General features: G+C 37.4%; 1 protein-coding gene and 1 long non-coding RNA gene across 4 annotated transcripts; one reads left to right on the forward strand and one right to left on the reverse strand.

Moving 5' to 3' along the window:
- Positions 1 to 2,466: 2,466 nt before the first annotated feature.
- On the forward strand, positions 2,467 to 20,709 carry LOC121889751 (Fc receptor-like protein 5). Of its 2 annotated transcripts, XM_042401966.1 has the most exons (8): positions 2,467 to 3,070; positions 4,715 to 5,376; positions 6,423 to 8,082; positions 12,375 to 12,471; positions 16,085 to 16,351; positions 16,439 to 16,699; positions 18,740 to 18,880; positions 20,623 to 20,709. In XM_042401966.1, the coding sequence occupies exons 4-7, from the start codon at positions 12,441 to 12,443 to the stop codon at positions 18,877 to 18,879; spliced, it is 699 nt and encodes a 232-aa protein (XP_042257900.1). In that variant the 5' UTR covers positions 2,467 to 3,070; positions 4,715 to 5,376; positions 6,423 to 8,082; positions 12,375 to 12,440; the 3' UTR covers position 18,880; positions 20,623 to 20,709. The 2 variants fall into 2 exon arrangements, with proteins under 2 accessions (XP_042257900.1, XP_042257901.1); XM_042401967.1 differs by lacking the exons at positions 2,467 to 3,070; positions 4,715 to 5,376; positions 6,423 to 8,082; positions 20,623 to 20,709 and adding an exon at positions 11,065 to 12,075 and having other exon boundaries at positions 18,740 to 18,879.
- On the reverse strand, positions 12,881 to 15,844 carry LOC121889816. 2 transcript variants are annotated; one of them, XR_006093643.1, is made up of 3 exons: positions 14,497 to 15,844; positions 13,351 to 14,404; positions 12,881 to 13,200 (listed from the first exon to the last, which is right to left on the reverse strand). It is a non-coding gene; the product is annotated as an uncharacterized LOC121889816 (long non-coding RNA). The 2 variants fall into 2 exon arrangements; XR_006093642.1 differs by having other exon boundaries at positions 12,881 to 14,404.
- Positions 20,710 to 22,226: the final 1,517 nt, after the last annotated feature.

Consider the following 22,226-nt stretch of genomic DNA (forward strand, 5'->3'; position numbering starts at 1 on the left):
CTTCCTCCTCCTCTAACCTCCTCTAACCTCCAGTACTTGACTCTGCAAACGGATAATAAAATATGTAATGTTATCCTGCCAACGCTATCTCGCTATCAATAACACCTAACGTTAGAATAAAATAACGTAAGTTTTGTTTAGCATTACGTTGCTAATGTTAGCTTGTATTACCAAAACAGTAAAACACTCATAATTGCTATCTTACTTGTGAGCTATAACCTATAGTATTATAGACTAAATAATTAAATACATCTTCACCTCATCGTTTGACTTGTTAGAAATGCTCGAACTTGTCATGGACGATGACATCTTCAGCAAATAGCTTCTTGTCCTTGAAGGCCACTGTAGCTTCTGGAATCTCTCCAAAGTCTTAGGGAGGGGAGGGGTGAGCGGCAGAGTGCTTCAATCTAGAACCTCACCGTTAGATGCCGCTAAATACCACACATATTACACACTGGACCTTTAAATGCAAATTTGACAATGTTTTGTTTGGTAACATAACCATAAATGGAAAGAGTCAAATATTCTCAATATTGGCAAAACTGTCACTTCACTTATTGACCTAATACTATTTGTCAGTGACATATTTTCCTAATTTGATATGTGGAACTGTTGTTAGATAATAATGTATGGACACTAAAGCACAAAGCCTTATTTAAACATATATTAAGTGCAAGTTTTACACACTAAAAATCACTGGGTTACAATTTTACCCAGTTTGCATCAATATAGCACCAACACAGTACTGGGTTGATGTTGTTTTGCCCCAGTTTTAGGTATTTTTTATTTTACTGTTGGATTATTTACCCAAACTAAAGCTTGTTATAATCTGATCTACTCTTTTTAAATTTACATGTCGCAGTTTGTTATTGATTGTTAAAAGCTTGTGTATCTTTTGAATGTCTTATGCACGTTGCTTTGTAGTTTTTATCTAAAGCTTGTTGTGTGTAACAAATTGCTGCTGGGTAAAGTTAACCCAATGTTGTGTTGGTGCTATATTGACCCAAACTAGGTAAAATTTTAACCCAGCGATTTTTAGTGTGTAATGTTAATGCTAATGTGCATCTTAATCAGAATGAAAAAGTCATGACACAAACAGAAAGTATAAACAAAACAAAACAAAGGCAAGCCACTATTTTGCCAAATCATTCAAATTTAGGGTGCACCTTATCGGGTGAGGTTGTCATGGCGAGAGCAGTTTCATCTTATTCATCTGCTGTTTAGTCCCTCTTGTTTTAATCTGTCCTATCATTGCAGTCCAGCCATTCCTCTCCTGCCCATCAGTAGTGCTCAGGGTGTTTCCGCCTTTGCCAGTCACTCTACTCTGCACCTGCCTGCACTCCTGCCACTCCGTTTGCCATTAATCATTGTCTACCAGGCCACATTCCTGCCTTTAAACTGCTGCCTGTCTGCCTTGGCTCTTTGGACTTGTTTGCCTGTACTGACTGCCTATCATGTACCTGCCTAGAAACCAAGTAAATATCATCTAATCCTTTCTGATGAGTCAGGTCAGGTTATGACCGATGCAGTTGTAACTAAAGGCTAAAAATACACTGTGACTTGAAGCATGGGACAGGAATCCAGTCCCTGGTGGCAAAGTCCAACACATTCTCACTCCCAATTCGTCACGTACCGAGGCTTGGTCAGGACCCCGTGCCATCACTTTTTAACGCACTGGGTACCCCTTTAGTGTCATTTTTCAAAGTGCAGTGTCACGGCAGTCACTTTTAAAAAATAATTAGATTTTATGGTGTGACAATGCTGTGGTTAAGGTCTGGTTAGGTTTAGGCACAAAAAACACTTGGTTAGGGTTAGGGAAAGATCATGGTTTGGGTTTTAAAAAATAAAATAAAAATGGCAAGGTGGTCTCGAACCAATTTCCAACTTTCTGCCAACAACATTGCAAGCCATCCACCAACCCCTTCACCTCCTAATAAGACAGTCAGCTTATATAGATGTCATATGAAGTACGTCACTTCAGAAATGTTAATATGATACGTATTGTTGAAATGTTAATATGCTCCGTATTACAGGTGTTAAAATGTAGATATTCAACGTATCTGTGGTTTGCAGAAACATACAATGCCAATGGTTTTATTCTCGTGACCAGGCTGAAATTTATCACCTTATATAGACGTCATTGGTCTCATGGTGTCTATTTCAGACGTTGTGGGAGTTCAACAGAAGTCTATCGGACAACCCTGCATGTTGAAAAATGATGCTAAATGAGTACCCAGTGCATTAAAAAGTGACGCCATGGGGTCCTGACCAAGCCTTGGTATGTGACAAGTTGGGAGTGAGAATGGGCTGCAAAGTCATATGCTTTGTGCACAAACCAAGCATCTCACAAGCACCTTTCTATGCTTTTTTTGCTGAGAAATAATGTCTAACTAAGAAAACAAACAAACAAACCAAACAAAACAAAAAGAACTTCACACATGAAATTCACATTTTCATTACATTTACAACAAATTCACAAAAACTTCCACATACAGTACAATATGTAAACCCATTACATATGAAATGCTGTTCTACATGTGATAACCCACATTTACTTTATATGTAACAGGATTATTTATCACATGATATCTTATGTTAGACATGTGAAATACTTGAAAATTCCTGAATCCCTGTATCATGTGAATTTATTAGTATAGTATTAGTATCAGTGGAATGTCTGAAAACAACATGTGCCTGTATGTGATACATGTGTAAAAAAAACAGCATCATAAATTCACATGCTTTTTTGTAAGATATACTAATTGTGAAGTATTGTTAAAGGTATAATATTATGAATTGGTCCCTCTGACTGATATATTATTATATATGACATCATTAGATTATTAATAGTGAAGCATCAGTGTTAGAGCAGCATAGGTAGGTTACACACTGTGCTGCCTCTGATGTCTCTGTCTCTCACTACTTTGCTAGAGTTCCTTCAAACTGTCAGAGAGACTACAACCTGTTGGCCTTTGACGCTGATGGAGACGAGGTGAAATGCAGATATGGAAATACAGTAGCAGAAGAATGTAATCCCTGCACACCACCGTCTGTTCTGACCATTTCACCAGTGAGTTTTTTGGTTTTTTTACATCACGGATTGTAAATATACAAGACTTTCAGGTTATTTGCAGCATTAATCACTCTGCACTATATATGACATTTTAAGATTGGAAACCATGATACATATATCATATATATCATATAGTAACTTACTGTAAAATAAATTACAGTAAGTTACTTGTCAATTGCTGCCAGTTAATTACTGTAAATATAAGCACAGTAAACTTTCTGTAAAATAAATTACTGTAAGTGTACTTTGTTATTTAGAGTAGCAATTGTAAAATGAAACAGTAATTTAATGGTACTGTATCTACTTTTACAGTAGCTGTACGTATCTGTAAAATAAAATACAGTAATTATATGCTACTGTGTAATGGATTACAGCACCAGACATTTTGCAGTAAATTAAATTAGTCATATAATGCTGTAAACTTTCAAACCACATTTAAATTTGAATAAATGAGTACAGAACCACCTCTTTATTCTTGTATTATAATTAAACTGATGACTCTTTGATGACATCTGGTGGTATACACATTAGTGGAAATTAACTAAATACATTCATTGAAGTATTGTACTTAACAAGTGTGAGGTACTTCTACCATAATATATTTCAAAGGGAAGTATTTTACTTTTTATTCCACTATATTTATTTAACACATATAGTTAATAGTTACTTATCAGATTATGATTTTACACTTAAAACATATGATCATCTAATAAGCTACAAAACCAATTTGGCTTTTGACCCCTTACAAGAAAGCACTGTCTAGTTGTCTAGTTGGTGCTTTGTGAAAATATTTTGCAAAAATCAGAAAAAAAGTAAATACTAATTTGTGTATTAGAACTTCTTCTTCTCCCACTTATCATCTCACAACCCCTCAAATTTATCTGGTGACCCTTTGGAAGGGCTCAACCCCTAGGTTGGGAACCACTGAACTAAACTAGCTAACTGTATATAAAGTAGTTGAAACTAGCTCCACCTCCAGCAGCTACAACAGTAACAAATGTCATGGTTTGAATAATATATCAGTCCCAATGGCCATTTTTTCTTGCAGAACACATTTACTTAAAATACATTCCGCTAATAAATACTTTTGTACCTGTATTTTTTCTGCGGGACTAATTAAAGTCCCCCTTCTCTCAAAAATGTGTTTTTCTTCTTGTTCCTACAGTTGGATGTTTAAGCTGTTTGAGCAGACACAAACAGTTACATACATCTTAAAACATGTCTGGAGGGGATCTTTAAGTATTTACCATTGTTTCATTGGTACTTTTCCTTGAGTAAAGGATCTGAATACTTCTTCAACTGTTGGCTATGGCAAACAACAGTTCCATCTTTGCATTTATGCCTCCCTGACAACGAACAATGAGATTGTAGGTGAATGTTTGTAAAATAGCAGCTGAAGTGCAAAATTGTGGTGAGTTTGATCAGAAAAAAGAAAATCAACAAAAAGACAACACTTGGATTATGGAGAAACAATCTAAATTTCATAGCACAAATCAGGCAAAATTTCTCAAAGGTCAAGGTGAAGCTGGCAGAAGATTTAATATAAAATGTGTATGAACCGTTTCAGAAATGATGTCATGTGTACTAAACAAAGACAACTATATTAACTGACACTGGTTTGTCTATTTTCTCTCTGTTCAGACTTGTACTTTATCATTTCACCCCACCAGCAGCAGTAATGAAGGTTCGTATGCGGTACAGCTGGAGATGGAGGACTTCCCCCGCCACACTATCTCCCTCAATCAAAGTGATGGTGTGGAAACAAGGAGAACTCCTAGTGATGCTCTCAGCAAAATACCGATCAGATTTGTTTTAATGGGTAGGATATCTCTCACTTTACCTTTACAGATTGGAGTTTTAACTCAGTGAAGACAGAGTTTATTTACTTAGCAGGAAAACTGACCTACTCAATAACTTTCATTTCATTCAAATCACAAAACACATAGTCTGCACCTTTCACCTGGATTATCTCAATTTTCTACAAACAAAACTTATGCCATCAGAATAACTTGAAAGATATTATTATCATGACATTCACTGCATAATCACTGTGGTACCTTGATTTAGGCTCTGATTAGTTAGCAGTTCTGTTACAGAAAGATATAGTAAACTTATTGTATGGTGGGCCCTATGTTTTTTTGTTTTTTCTCTATTGTTCCAGTGGACACTGCTGTGCCATGCTGCACAGAGGGAAAGTATCTGCCCAGGTTTCTGCCTCCAACTCCAGCCAAAGGTGCGCAGCTGATCGCATATGTCAACGAGTCCCTGGAAATTAACATCAAGGCAGAGGCAACAAAGTCCCAGTGAGTGAAAAGCAAAACCAAAACATTAAAGGCTAAAAATACACTGTGACTCGAAGCATGGGACAGGAATCCGGTCCCTGGTGGCAAAGTCACATGCTTTGTACACCAACCCAAGCATGTAACAAGCACCTTTTTATGCTTTTTGCTGCGATATCATGTCTAACTACAAAATCAAACAAAAAAAGGAGAACGTGGACTGAAGACAAAACAAAAATCGCACATGAAATTCACATTTTCATTTCATTACATTTAAAACAAATTCACAAAAAATACCATATATAGTATGAAAATCACATACAAAATGCTGTTTAACATGTGGTAACCCACATTTGTTTTATATGTAGCAGGATTATTTATCGCAAGATATCTTATGTTAGACATGTGAAACACATGAAATTCCCTGAATCCCTGTATCGTGAATTTATTACAAGTGGAATGTCTAAAAACGTGCCTGTATGTGATACATGTGTAAAAAAAAATGGCATCATAAATTCACACATGCTTTTTTTTTATAAGATATACTAATTGTGAAGTATTGTTAAAGGTGTAATATTATGAATTGGAATGACATGTTAAACATATTCATATGAAGACATGTATTACACCAGATTAAGGCCATACTGCTTTTATTTGCCACATGCAGTGTGTAGAGTGAGTCTGAGGACTCTCACTTTTTAAGGTGTACGTAAACAGAATCTCACAAATGATAAAAGCAAAATAATATTGTTTCAGTATGAGTAACGTCAGTGGTGGAAGATGTATTCAGACCCTTTATTCAAATAAAAATACCAATACAGCACTGTAAAAATACTCCATTACAAGTAAAAGTCCTGCATGAAAAATCCCACTCAAGTAAAAGTACATAAGTATTATGAACTTGATGTAGTTAAAGTATTACAGTTAAAGTACATAAGTATTATGATGTAGTTAAAGTATTGCAGTAAAAGTAGTGGTTTGGTCCCTCTGACTGGTATATTATTATATATGACATCATTAGATTATTAATAGTGAAGCATCAGTGTTAGAGCAGCATGTTACTGTTGTAGCTGCTGGAGGTGGAGCTGTTTACGACGCTGACATCAGCAAACCGCTCACCCCCATACACCATACACCCCATCTGCCCGGTACAGTGAAAACCAGGATTCATTCGTGAAGCGAACAATTCTCCAAAGTGCCAGATGCCATCGAAGGTGAGCAATTGCCCACTCAAGTCGGTTACGACGGTTTCTGACAGTTTGTGTAGAAATTCTTTGGTCATGCAAACCAACTGTTGCATCAGCTGTCCAGGTGGCTGGTCTCAGACGATCTTGCAGGTGAAGAAGCTGGATGTGGAGGTCCTGGACTGGGGTGGTTACACATGGTCTGCTGTCGTGAGGCCGGTTGGATGCACTGCCAAATTCTCAGAAACAACATTGGAGACCACTTATGGTAGTGAAATGAAATTCAATTCACAGGCAACAGCTCTGGTGGACATTCCTGCAGTCAGCATGCCAAGCGCATGTTCCCTCAAAACTTGCAACATCTGTGACATTGTGTTGTGTGATAAAACTGCATTCTTTTATTGTGACCATCCCAACACACACCTGTGCAATAATCATGCTGTTTAATAAGCAACTTGATATGAGTTGAGTCTTAGATCTTTTATTTTTTTAAAAAGGGAGTAAAAACAAAAGTGTTGCATTTATATTTTTGTTCAGTGTATTTATACAGTAGTATGTTTTAGTGTAGCCAATACTGTATTGTAGATTATTTGTTTCAAGTCATATCATTTGTTGTTTTCTTTCATTTGGCCAACCACGTTCTGATGTTTTGATAAATTCTAATTTATCTCTGCATACTGTGTCTTGTGTTTTTAAAGGGTTTCACAGCTTTTCTTCAGTGGGCCGCATGGCATGGTAAAGCAGACTGGATTAGAGGGACAGTTCATCTTGAACTGGACTACATCAGAGAAGGAACACGAAGAAAACCATCCCATCTGCTTTGTTGTCCAGGCAGTGAACAAATCAGTCTGTTGTCACTGTACTAATCTAAATATTGAGACATAATATGGTGCTTAAATTATGTGTATGGTTTCGCTAAAGATTAATATGAAACTGTAAGTATGACAAATGCATCATAATTCCTTATTCTCACCAGTCTTTAACTATAATTAAAAGTATTTTTGAGAGGTACATTAATCAGTATTTCTATGATGCACAGGATTCAAAGTGTTAAAATGATACCTCTTAAAAAAGCATTTACTTAGATTTATTTTGTGTAAACATTTAATTTTGTTTAAAAAAAACGCTCTTGATTTAATTTTTCAGCCTGAACAAGTATCACTCAGAGCTTCGATGTGTGATTGTAAACGTTAGAAACGGTGAGTAGTCACCTCAGTGTTTATTTCCATTTCATTTGCTGCTTTTCACAATTATTTTTTTATGTTTGTTATACTTGCAGAACCAACCACCACGACGCTGCCAACAACTACAACAAACACACCAACTGCCCCACAAAGTACAACCATTGCTCCCTTCATTAAGTGAATTATAGAGCAGCTCAACCAATCATAAATTCATATTTCCATTTCCTTTACTGTTTTTCAATTATTTTATGTTTCAATTATTTTTATGTTCTTGATACTTGCAGAACCAACCACCACAATGCTGCCGACAACTACAACAAACACACCAACTGCCCCACTAAGTACAACCATCGCTCCCTCCAGTAAGTGAATCATAGAAGAACTCAAGCAATCATCAGTTCCTCACCAACACTACATCTTATGCCATTAAGAGCTTGTTGTCTTGCCCTGTCTGAAGTGTTTGTCCTGCACATGGTCACGTGTAAAAAGCTGATTACAAACCTGGTTACATGTATACATATCAGAAATCTGCATTATCCAGGAGAAATCTACCTGAGGAAATCAGGTTTCTCTAATCCCCTACCCCGATTCTGAAAACCAGGTTTCTCATTTACATGACATTTAATGAATCAGCTTACTGGTGAAAGCTGACTGTAACCAAGTTACCTTAATGCAGGTCAATGCCCTGATTGTCTCTCTGCAGGTGCTGACCTGTATCTGAGCCACTTCACACTTGACTCTAAATCGAAACAGAAACCCTGTCTACGGCCCTGATCACACAAAGCACCTGGTCATTAGCTTTCTGCTAGTTAACAGGCACTCTGCTCCACCTGTGCCATTGTTAGAAGTGTCGACCAAGAAGTTATCCATCTCAGAGAAAATCTCATCCATCACTGGTATCTTGCCACTGGAGCTATTGAACTACCTCATTGACCTCTGCCACAGTAACTGGCGAGGCCTTCCCTGAGTCTTTTAGTTGCCTTTGATGACAGCATAAACCTAAACATTGGGTTTACTGAGAGCATTAGATATCCCTGTGCTAAAATGGACATATGGTGTTTTGCAGTGAAATTGTTTAACATCTAGAGTCTCATTTTACCACCTGTTATTTTATACAGTCACTGGAAATGGAAGAGAAGTTCAGAGCAACGGGATGGAGTGCAGAGGATCTTGTAAATATACAATTTCAACATTGCTCTAGAAAACATAAGAACATCGTCTTTACAATTCCTTTAAGCACCTAATGTTTTATAACATTAATAACTAAAAGAACCTTGACTATCTTAAGTTGACTGAGTCAGACAGAGCACAGATATTGATGTTTCTCATGTCAACATCTTGCATACATTCTTTCAGGTTATGAAAGCAGCGCTGATTACAAAGTTTTTATCATTGTATTTGGTCTTGGATATGTGGCCATTATTGCTGGCGTTACAATATGGGCTGTGAGGAGATATGTAAGTCAAAAACCTTTTTATTGTAGTTATTTAACTGTGTAAACAAAGTGTTACATAAACCATTTTTTCTGTATTTTTAGAGAAGACAGGGCACGTGGGACATAGATGGGAGGAGGGTAACCTACTTCCGATGGAGCTCGCAACAGAGGGTAAACTACTTCAGCTATAAAGTCTGAAGGAGCTGGCACCCGGGGAGCACAAGAAACTGAAAATTTCTACTGCAAGCAACTAAAATACGTTTTCCAAAGCCTTTCATTAACCTTATTAAACCTTTCACGGAGACTTCTGTTTGTTCCTTCGATGCTGATGAAAACTGAGGGACTACAATTTTGCAATATGGATGACACAGCACATTGACTGCATAATATCCCAATGACTGTGTGATTTCATAATGCCAAATATCTTTCTTATTCTTGTTGTAAATCAACATTTTGGACTAAAATGATGATTACGTTTCTGCATCAGCATCATCAAATATGAGTACATGAGTATTAAGTATAAAGTGCCCCACTACGGCCAAAAGTGGCCCTGATGACAAGAACAGCAACATGAAATCAAACTGAAATCATTTAAATTTTCGATCCCTTTTTTGGCTTGTCTTACGTGTGTACTGTCCAGGGTGGGGGGAGGGAGGACGGGGCCCCTTAAAGAGTGGAGGAGCAAAGAACAGCCCTTGTCAGGCAGTTGATGAACATCATAATATATACATGGATAAACAAGACTATCATGTTTGCATGTTTATGTTAGAATAATCTATGTCCAGTATTACAGATGAATGTAGAGGATGATGATTTGCTGTTATATTCTAACCTCCAGTACTGAAAAACAAAAATGTGACCATGAAATAATAAAAATTAAACTGAAATCATGAAATTCAAGTGAAATTGCTTTTCAGCAGACATGTGCACATGTTTGCAATACAGATATGCATGTGTAAGTTTCTCCCTTTAATGAATATCAGATCCTAATTGTGATTGAAAAACTGTTTTGAGCAGACGGTCACAGGGTGTTGTCTTTTCCACGTCAAATAAAAGGACCTAACTTCAGAAACCCTTAAAATACATCTACATCTATGCATGTGAAGTTTTTTATTTTTTATATAAAAATGTTTCATTTTGTCTTCAATGGGAGCTTTAGTTGAGAGCAGACGTCCTAAAGAGACGTCCTCTCAAGTGGGATAAACGTCTTTGGGCATTACAGGTTTTTAACAGTTTAATAGTGATGTGAGATTCCACTTCTCCTAGAACGAGGGGAGGTGGAATCTGCTTTTACATTTTACATAATCCTCTTTTATTCTGGTCGGTGTTTACATCCTGTGGTAGGCCTGTGTTAGTGAGACCTTATAACACCTGGCTGACCAGATATCCAGCTCGGGGTGTAAAAGACTCCCTTCTTCCCTTGGGGATTTTGCAGACAGCATATCAAGTGTGCCACCAGGGATAAAAACACAACGGACCACTGCTAGACCACATTAAAGGACACATATTGTTCTGTTCCCTGTGCAGCTTTTTGGGACTCTCTGACCACTGTCTGGTTATGGGCAGAAATTAAAATCTGCAAAGCCTGTGGTATAAAACTGAGGAGATGGACCAGTGAGTCAAAGCTGGAGCTGCAGGCATGCTTTTGCCACAGTCCTCCATCTATGCAAAAATTTATTAAATGTTTATTTGAAGCTACAGTCATCCAAATGAGTGAAATCAGATAGATATCTTTCAACATTAGTCTTTTTAGTGCCAAAGTTCCTCTTTTTGTTATTATACTTCCACCGCAGCTCAACAGGGAAACACTGTCCGAAGAAACACAAAGAGGGAATTGAATGCTAAAAAGACTGTGAATATGTCAGATATCCACTTGATATGACTAACTCAGACTGCTGAAGCCTCATATAAGCTTCACATCAACTTTTAAATGACTGTATGGACAGTGGATTTTTGTCCCCATCACTTACATTGAAAGCACATTTGTATCTTTTAGTAGCCAGTATGTAACAGGAGAAATGAAAATAATATATTTCACTGTTCATATGGACACCTGACTGTGAACACGTCCTTTAAGGTTGTGCCATGTTTTAAACAACCATAATGGCAAACTTTTATGAACAAGCTAAAACTAAACTGACTGTATGTATCAGCTATGTGTCTTAAAATGGAGCAAATTCTTTTTCGACTTTCTGGCTGAGACAGCATACATATAAATAAAATATAATCTTGTCCTGAACTTATAAGAGTATTGATAAAGTACCAGACCAATAAGCAGCTTTCATAATAGTAGTAGTAGGCTGTAGTTAAGATTCAAACAATACATATCTCTAATAATGATGGGATGAAAATTCACCTATAGTATAGGGCACCAAAACAGCCAGGACTGCCACTGACAGCCTACTGTTGCCTTTCAAAATGACAGGTAGGACAAGAAAACACTTGGATTATATCTAGCTTCTCTTAAAGCAATGCTGTAATACAATACTGATTCATTTACTAAATTAATCACATTATTGAGGTGTAACTGAGTTAAGATGGACATATAATACAAAGTGTTAAAACAGAGAAGCAGTCTGATGGTGGGTGGACACCATGCAGACTTAGCAATCAAATAAAGAAGTGAAAAGATGTGGTTCCTGTTGCTGCTCCAGGTTCACATCATTGTCTGTTAGTGTTGTTGTGGAGAGATTTCTAATCTGGTGCCCCTATTGGCAGTAATCAGCAGGACAACATCACTTGTCTGTGCTTTCAAAAAACAAAAATTGTTCATGTGTTATATTTACATCCTGTTTTACTTGAATATGACGTACAGATAACCTGCCTTGTGGCTGACAACAGGTTTGACTGTGTGGTTTCTGGTGAAGACAGTGGTCTATTTATGATGAGGTTGACTGTCATGTGGGTCTCACTTACAACAGTAAGTAGAATCGATTTGGTTAAAATCTGTAAAAGATCATCAGCAAACTGTCCTTAGGAGATTTAGTGACATTAACTGACAGCACAGAATGAAGTCATAACTTTCTAAAGAATGTTTTTTATAATTTATAAAATGCTGACATCTGTCTACAGCCTGGGTTGATTTCTTTTTAAAGGTTCTGAAGACTGAGCTCAAGAAAGTTTGCTAAATGAATTAAATGTATGAACTCCGTTGCAGATCATTAGTGTTTTTTTATGTTGTTTTCTATTTTGGCTCTGGCTTTGATGATTTCCTGTCAGATCAGGATGTGGTTGACTGCAGTGTGAAACGCAGACTTAGAGGAAGACAGACCCCACTAACAGAAGATGGAGATCACATCACTCTGCCTGATGCTCTGTAAGAGATTTTACTTTTAAAAAAATATTTCTCTCCTGTTCTTTCTTTTTCTCCACTCATCTACCAACCACTTGAGCAGATTACTCTTTGTATCTTTTTCATTGAATTCTTCTTTTCTGAATCTCATATATCAACCAGGATCTGTCTAACCTTTGGTCTAAAGTCCTTGATGATTTTCTCCATTTACATGTTGTTGTAACATAATTGATGAAACAAACTCGAGCAATGTGTACTGATGACACATAGGTATCTGGTTGAGAAAATCTTACAGCAGTTACAACTAAATTTAGATTTAAATTGAATGCCTGCTGCTCTGAGTTCTGAGACTGAGCAATCTTTCGACACCATTAATGTGCTGTACAACCAAAATAATAATCTTAAATAAAAAAAAAGAGGCTGACAGGTGCTGTCAGTTTCACAGGCATTTAAACTGAATCTTATAGGGGACATATCATGCTTTTTGTGATTTTCTGTCATTCATATCCTGTTATGATGTTGAATGTTAAATGTGTTCAAAGGTCCAAAACTTCATCTTGGTCTGAACAATTCGTGTTCTACCCTGCTGACGAGTTGATATTAGCTCATCACACATGTCGATAAAAGGGCGTACGTTTTGCAGCCTTGAATGCTAAGGTTGTTCCATGTGTTGTTCACGTTGTCCAACCAACAAAGTGTTGAAATCAGGAATTAATGTCCATTAATCCTTGTCGGGCCTTATCCCCATGGTCACTTACCAAAGAAAAAAAATGAACACCATTAATTTATGTTTTCATGCGTTTTGCAATCAAAATCTCAAGTTTTTCACAAGCCATAACTTTGTTTCTCTGGTAATACCGCAGGGTTTGAGTAAGAAGAGATTATCATCTACACTATCATTACCATCTCATTAGGTTCGTATGCAACGGAAATGGTGCTTGGCAGGCTGTGGTTTGTGTAGACTCGCAAAAGACCCACCTGAAAGGAAGAATAATAAGGATATTAATTATATTTTGGGGATGGAAGGAGAAAATATTATTTAGTGTCATGTCTTTATTAGCCAATAGACATTAAGTATAATCATCTCTTTGCTGATCTTTTTCATCATGTTCCTGAGGTAATGGACATCTGCTCCTGCCTGCACTACGTTAGAGGTTACGGCACGCTTCCGGTGGAGGTAGAAAGATTTGGCATCTGATGGACATTTGGACATATATGATTGAAAACTCATAGTTTTCAAAGTTGGGGTCCATTAGTTTCTGTGCAAGGAAGTCTCTCAGTGTTGTTTTCTTTGTGTTGATCTCATCCTTTTGATCTTCTTTTTGATTTAATTCTCCTCTTTAAGTGTTAACTCCTTGTGCTGTTTCTCCTTTTTCTTCTCAATTTCTCTTTCTTCAGCTGCATCCCAGTCACCAAAGTTGTCATAGTCTCCAAATAAGTTAAAAGAAATGTTGAAGTCACTCATTGTTGTAATTAGATATTAGCTTGTTAACGTGTTGCAATAAATTGTAAAGGCTCTCATTGTGCCCCTGTTGCTATGGTCACTCATTTTACTCAGAGCATTATTTAAGAACAGACAGTTTCAAGGGAACTAAGTAGTTCCACTGAAACGGTCAAAACCCACACCATGACGTAAATATAAACAACAAAGGAAATGAGTCAGTCTGAAACTAAAAATGTAACCTCTTGGTAAATATGAATTGTAAAAAAAATCTATAATAACAATAATAATAATGATAATGTCAAACTGTAAATGAAGATCCCCAACAGCTGTGCTGGATTTCACACTAAAGTCTTGTGTTAAACCATCAAGGCTGTGCAGGTTACAGGCTGACTGCCTTGTGTTTAGTGATCTGCCGGCAGGATCTGGAGAGGGACTCCAGTGCACTCTTGTGTGTACTCTTTGGTGACATGGAGTAGTTCTCCCTCAGAGACTCCATCAGTGCTGATGCATATGCTGGGGGAGATAAAAATATTTAGATCACATTTAGTGTTATAATATTTAATACATGCACTGACCCAAATAATACATTATATTAAATGACTGACTGAAACTGCTAACTGGTTGATGACGGCTGGCCTCCACAGCCTCAGGTTCTCCACTCCCTCTCCTTCATGCCTGCATCCAAAGCCTCCCTGGACCTGTTTGAGAACAGAAACAATATGTTGAAAAGAAAATGTTAGACATAAAAGACAGCCAACTTAAACTAAACTACAAACATCAGAATACAATTTTTACCAACATGCCAGGCATTAAAGGAATGGTTTGTTCATTCTGGACTCAACACAAGTTAAAGATGTTGGGGAAAGGAACTGAAGGCTTTTACATGATGTTGAGACATTATCAGATGCTGCTGAACAATCAGCTGGCACACCTGCTATTTATTAGCTGTTTCCTGACATCTCTACTTGCTCCTGAGATGGTTTCAAAGTTACACAGAAAGCTTGAAACTGCAAATATGTGTCTGTCCTTTTTGAGAGTAACTCTCATTTTACATTATTTTACAGCAGTGCAATGTCATATATACACTATTATGCAGGAAAATATGGTGAAGATCAATCCTTATAAAAACCTTATATCACATTAACATAACACCACATGAGAATAAACAATTACAAATGTTCTAGCTTAACAAACAGAAAGTCACCAAGCTATGTAACTAGACACAAGATCCTGCGTTAGATAAGTTAATAACTAACGTCATGCCGCGTCAGACGGTAACCGCGTTTACAAAATAGGATGCTAACAATGTTAGTTAACTAACATTAGCATTATCCCTCATTGGCTGGTGGTTTTACAGGTTAGTTTCGCTGCCTCACAAGAATTAACACACATCAGATGTTACTTTTCAATTCAAGCTAGCATGTTGACTGATCTCGAAGTTAAAAACATTGGAACAAGGACTTACCAGAACAGTTCATCTCTTTGTTGAATCCCTCTAGTCAGCACTGCTGCTGAAGGCAGAACTGATGAAGCAGCTTTGTTTACCAGAGAAACCGCACCAGCTAACAGCCTCACACAGTCCTGGCTTTGACATTCCATCCTGAACTTCATCATATCGCAAATAACATAACCCTCCTGTCTAAAATGAGTCACAGTCACATAGGCAGCAGTGAAGTCTGTCTCTTCAACTGCATGAAAGCTAGCTGTTGCTGTTCCTGCGAGGAAAGTGGACTTCAGGTCCTGACAGGCTGGAATTTGTGCAGCCTGCACAAACACAATTATTCATGATGATGAAAAATGATGAAATGCAAAACTAGCGAAAAAACAAACAAACAAAAAATCACTAGATAACGACCGCTCAGGCTTATTAGTACCTAGCACTGCTCAGTGTACTGCAGCTGGGACGAGGAGAGTGACTCCCTTCTGTGATGTAATATCACATGTTGTTGAAAAAAAAATTTTTTTTCTGCCTTTATGTCTCGTTTAACTAGTAAAATCATTCATTAACCTTTAACAGGATCATTTTCATGATACACGAATTTATTAAAATAAGTTGATTCATGCAGCTTTAACTGTTACCACTCAACAACAATATAACTGCAGCAAGCAGACTGTATTTAACACATATCATCAATTATGTATACAGAAGAAAATTTAAATACATTCATAATTATTTCCCTTTTGAACCCCCAGCAGCCACACTGAGCATCAGTCCCAACAGATCTCAGTTTTTTCCGTATGACCAAATCTCTCTGAGCTGTGAGGCACCAGCAAACTCCAGCGGCTGGATAGTGAGGAGAAACACTTCGAAATTGACATCTCAGCGATGCATGCATGGCTGGGGAATCCCAAGTGAATCCTCCTGCATCATTGAGAATGCCTACGAGTCAGACACTGGATTGTACTGGTGTGAGTCCCAGCGGGGGGAGTGCAGCAACACCGTCAACATCACTGTTACTGGTAATACTAAATGTAAACTCTATTAGTCATGAATCAAATACATCAATTATGGAAATTTATACTGGTGTTTATTCTCCTATATTTCAGATGGTGTTGTGATCCTGGAGAGCCCTGGACTTCCTGTGACAGAGGGAGACGATGTGACACTTCTGTGTTCCTACAAGGAAGAAGATGAAACTAAATCTACATCAAATTTCTCTGCTTCATTCTACAAAAATGGTGTTTTCATCGGGTCTCCGCCTGCAGGAAAGATGACCCTCCGAGCTGTTTCCAAGTCTAATGAAGGCCTTTACGAGTGTGAACACCCCACAAAAGGAGGGTCATCACAGAGCTGGCTGGCAGTGAGAGGTGACAATGATCTTCTGCTTCCTGTAGACACTAGAGTGTGTGATAGGAGGAGGTCAGCTGTAGTGGCAGCATTTAGCTGCTTTGGAAGCTGAAATAATGTCATTGGATGAGTTTAAACCCACTGTGTGGAGCTAAAACACTATAGTACTTCAAGCTAATTAGACTAAAACCTCCAAACCAGAGTTGTAGCTACCACTGAGGACAATGACATTATGTCTGTGGTATTTTTTCTTGAAATTTGGGGTCTATAAACTCTAAATTACATATTCAAAAACCGATCATATCTTTCTTTTTAAGGTTTCTCCCAGTGTTTTTGTCTCAATGAATTAGACTTAATTTACTGTAGATCAACAGATAAAGTATTCAGTATTTTCCCACCAAACCTTTATTCCTACCTGGTGTTTAAGGCTTTAAAACACCATTTAGACCTTAATGTTGGGAAATCAAATGTACAGGTTGAAGGAGGAGGACCATACACAGACTTGTTTGTTTCATCAACTTCTAATTTGAATAGCATTGTGCTGAATCAAAGTCCAATGTTTCAACTTACGCCTTCATCAGGGGCCAAACATGAATACCGGGTTGAAAACCACTTTTTATACATTTCCATAAGGCAGCTTATAGGATGTGTTTGTTTTACACATTATGGCACCATCTTGTGGTTAAATTAAAATGCATCAATCCAGCCAAAAGAACAAACCGAAGAACCAAATTCCAATATAATTTCCAACAAATTGTATTAAAACTAAATAATAACAGTTAAACTTAGCTCGTAAGGAAACACAAGTCTAGCTCTTCATTCAGTCCATGTGGAGAAACTGTTTAATTTATGTATCCAAAATACTTCACGTTTCAAAAGCAATAGATCCAGATTGCCGCCCCACTTATTGCAATGTACTTTCTCAGTGGCTTGGAAGTGTAGACTAGAAGTTGTTTGGCTGTGTTCTAGAAAATGTTTTGCTACAGAAGAAGTTAGAATCTGTCTCTTGTCTTCTCTAATGTACAGAATATAAAATGGAACTGTTAAAGGATGCGGTTGGTGATTTTTTAATATTTTTCTTAGTGTCATCAAATCTCATGTATAGAGCCAAACCAACAATGAACTGATCTCTGCAATACTGTGTCTATCCAAAGTCTGATATGTCTTATTCCTCAGTGCCGTTGTTATCCAAAAACTATTAAAAACACGTCAGTCAGCCACGCCGCTGATCTGGGTGACATGTTCCTTCATTATAAAGAGTTCAATCACATTAGTTTGTTTAGAAACGGCACCAAAGACTAATAACAGTGATCATGCTTTCAGTTTCCGTAGAGTAGTTCTGTGTAAGGCAGACGCCACGGAGCATCTGCGGCAACGTGGTTCAGTTTAAAGAGCTACACTAGCCTGTTGTGCTACATAACACAACCTCTTGACTTTGTGATACATTATACATTTCTCAACAAACTTCAGTACAAAGTGCAGTGATGTGGCTCATTGACGTGTTTTTAATAGTTTTTGGACAACAACGGAGATCTAAGGCACAGAGGAATAAGATATATCAGGCTTTGGATACACACACAATACTTGTTAGTACATTAGTTCATTGTTGGTTTGGGTCCAAACATGAGATTTGTTGGCAATAAAAAAAATATAGAAAATTGTCCTTTAACCGAATAAATGAAATATGAATGATGGGGGACTCATGACCTCATTATTTCTAAAATCATGACTATGGTCTTGCCCTAAACTAATATTTTTTGTGAACCAATTTATAAATTCATACCCTTGTATTACTTAATTTTTGTCCTCAATAGAATCATTGTGTGTGCAAATTCACAGAACAGAAAATATGAAATTTCTATGTTTAAGCCTACCATTACTGCCACCTACCACTACAGACCTTATAGTATAATAAATTAGAGTTGGAAGACTGTTGAGAATATTCTTATGGCACTAATTTGGAATTAATTAATGGAGAGATTTCTTTTCCTTGGCTGACTTTTTGGGAAATTTCCTTAAATTGAGCCTAATTGTTGATCACACACTTTTCTTCCTCACAGCTGGAGCTCAGCCTACAAGTGTCCCTACCACTCCTCCTCCTCCTCTTAAGTCTCTGCGCCTGTTGTGCACCATCCTGCTGTTCATCCTCTACAATGTCATCCTCATTATGTGTGTACTCATTTACCGAAGGTGGGCTTGAGGTAAGAACACCTCAGAAAAATAACAGAATATATTGATCCCTTTATTGATGATGTTTTCTGTCGGCCTCTTCCACAGGGGGTCAGAGGTCAGACGCTGCAAAGACTGAATGTCAACATACTGGTGCTAAAACTCAGCACTCTGTAAACTCATATTATCAGCTTAATTAAATCAATGTATCTGTTGTCATTTACTCAAAGATACTATCAGATTGGTTTGTCAGTTTTATGTTCAAGTTGTCATTTTAAAATCAAACATTTCAGAACTTATAATTGTGACTTCAAGTCTTAGGACCTAAAATCAAGAGCTGTGTTTCCCACTGAACAGTCACTAGACTTTACAAACATTGTTATTGTTGCTCTTTGGCAAGAAATCCCTCCTTTTCTTTTACGCTGCAGTTTAAACAATACTGGCACGCTTGTTTTCTTTTTGGAGGGGGCGAGTCACATGAGTTTGGCAAGTGGTGACCTGGTTGTGGCTAATGAGGTGAGGCTAGCAGCAATAGAGCTGGTTGTCACAGCTGTTACGGACTAGTCAAGTCTAGGGGATTCAGTATTAAGAACCAATACTAGTCCTAACCTGGAGGGTGTAGAAAAGGAGGAAACGTGGAAGAACACAGAGGAAGACGGACTGGTTTCCAATGTTAGAGATAGGCAGTCTGGAGGTGGGTTACCTTATCGGGTTTCCACGCCGACTAGCATTTCAAGTCCCTCCGACTCGGCGGCGCTGGGCGTTGCTCTCGTGAGCCGCGAGCTCCTTCTGGCGGTTCAGTTCAGTTTTTGGTGGTTGGGGGATGGGTCCCCGAAGAACAAAACTGGTTTTACTCAAGGGTCCGGCCGCAGGAAAGGTGTGCAGCTGTAAGGTCTCGAACGCTTCTAAAAAGGACGTCTCTCTGGGCTTTAACTCAACTCGTATCACTTTCAATGTTCGCGCTTTCCCAGCTGAGCCTCATCACGTTACTCCAGTGGCTGCGCGCGCACCTCACCGTGACGTCCTTTTATCAACCCGCAGCTTAACCACACCCCCTTGTTATCTTCTCAATGAAAACCAGTCCAGTTTAGGAAAGGGAAAGGAAGAAAGAGGAACTATAAACCCTGCCCCCTTTACTCCTAACACAGCAACAACAAGACTAGCCTTTAGACTGCAAAATAATACGCTGACAGAATACACTGTAACATCGACGCCAGTGAAAAGTATTTAATATCACTATAGAAATCAATCCATGACCACCATTTTTATTTTTTTCTCTTTTTTGAATCAAGTTAATGATTGTTTTCATCTTTTTATGTCAGTGCTGCTCTACAGTATTAGCATTGCATGTTACCTGTGCTGTAAGATGTAAGTACAGTGAGAACTGAAGGATAGTAATAACATTTATGACTGATATTGATTGAGGGAGAAAGGGTTGGTTCAGATTTGTAAATTGCCTTAGGAGGGTTTGAGAGGGTAGGACTCACTTGTTTGTTAATTCATTGTCAGAATTCTGTGTTTTTTGTTTTTATGTCTGTATTTTTGTGATTCAATAATAATTAAAATTAAAAAAGGAAGTGAAAGAATGCAAAGCTAAGGGTAGACATGGTACATGCAGGTGACAACTTATCAAGATTACTGACAGGTGACTTAAAAAAAATGACGCAACATTAATGAAAAGATGAACTGTCTGATGCCGCTTATGTGGAATTAAATTAAAATAGATACAAAAAATGAAATTAAAAAGACTACGTCCTCTCTGCTCTTCTTACAGCTCAAGCTGAAGCAAAGAAAAGAGCTTCTGACTATCTCACACTGGAGGGATGAGTCCTGTTTCCATGAAGATCAATTATATAGCAATAACCTCATTTAACATTTATATATATATTTTTTAGAATTTTATATTTTCTTATGTTTATTATCTCTTAGTTACTATAAAGTGTGAAGTATACTGTGCTTGCTTTTGCTAACTTAAAAGTGATATTTACATGGTTCACTTAATAAATAGTCTGCATGCACTGCACATGTCAAAAGTACATTTTTCTGGATCTTGCATCTGATGATGCCATATAGATATATATATATATTACATTATTTTAATTTGTATTGTCCCTGTAAAATCACTAAATAAATAAATAAACTTCTTCTAAATAGACTTCTGTTTTATAGGTATTTGTTTTGGGATTGTTTGTTGTACAGGGATAATCTCTATCATACTTTTTACTGACAAAAAAGACATTTTAGAGCTGACAGATAGATTTCAGAGGCATCATCAGCCATGTAGACAAAATGTCACAGTATGGACTAATCGAGCTGTTTATGACTTTCCTGCTATGCTAACATATGACAATGCTAACATGCTGTTGTCCAGCAGATATAATATTTACTATGTTTACTGTCTTAGTTTAGCCTGTTAGTGTGCTAACATTTAGCAAAACACAGCTGAACTAATGGGAATATGGTCCAAAAACTAAAGTATTCAATGAAAAGTTAAGGGCTCAACAAAGTTATTACAATTCATCTTAATTTGTGTACCAAATTTTGTGCCAATTCATGCAATAGCTCTTGTGACATTTCAATTGAATCTATAAATGTGAACCTCATGATGGTGCAAGATAAAGAGTCAGAGGATCATCAAGAGCCACAAATGTCTGTCCAGAATATCACGGTGACACATCCATCTGTTAGTTTTTGAGTTATTTTATCCTGGATCACAGTAGTGGACCAACACTGCCATTCCTAGAGGCTAGAATCTCAAAACATGCAGGTTTGTGCATCAAAACCAGTTTGTAAATTAGATTTCATGAACTTGTTATAAGTGGCTTAACTGGGACACAAGAGTTAACCAACAGTTATTGTCTGGTATAGACAATATTATCATAAATCACAGTATTTACACCGCCAAGATGTTCATTCACCCATTCATTCGTGTGTGTGTGTGTGTGTGTAAAACTTAAATGAATTATTACTTCCTGAAGCACTTAAGAATGTGCAACACCCAAATTTCACGAAAAGCTGATCGACAGCATCATACATGACTGTATTACCAACTACCTGTTAGTAACATCCAAGACACTGGCACTTGGTTATTTATAGATTACACTGGATAGATGTCATGTACCCAGAATGTACTGTACTGTTCTCATGGGTTTTGAGTATTTCACTGCAATTTTTCCAGTCATTAAGTCCATTATTGATTAGTTTGTAGCTTTTTGTGAGAACAGCTTGCAGCAGAAGCAGTAAAGACTTTTTTTCTTGGAATATAACACCCAGCTTCTCTTGATTTTCTCTCCATTCACTAATTTTCTGTAAAAGTGGTGGTGATGGGAACTTCTCCCATCCTGTCATTGTGGAAATGTAGTCTTATTTTACCTGATA

This window comes from Thunnus maccoyii, chromosome 22 (genome assembly GCF_910596095.1).
Source record: "Thunnus maccoyii chromosome 22, fThuMac1.1, whole genome shotgun sequence".
Lineage (NCBI taxonomy): Eukaryota > Metazoa > Chordata > Actinopteri > Scombriformes > Scombridae > Thunnus > Thunnus maccoyii.

Bases quoted from the DNA above. Each gene is read 5' to 3' on its own strand.
- LOC121889751 (XM_042401966.1), top strand. From the start codon at position 12,441: ATGGAGATCACATCACTCTGCCTGATGCTCT. The intron at 12,472-16,084 runs GTAAGAGATTTT...TTGAACCCCCAG, and splicing joins ATCACTCTGCCTGATGCTCT to CAGCCACACTGAGCATCAGT. The intron at 16,352-16,438 runs GTAATACTAAAT...CCTATATTTCAG, and splicing joins CGTCAACATCACTGTTACTG to ATGGTGTTGTGATCCTGGAG.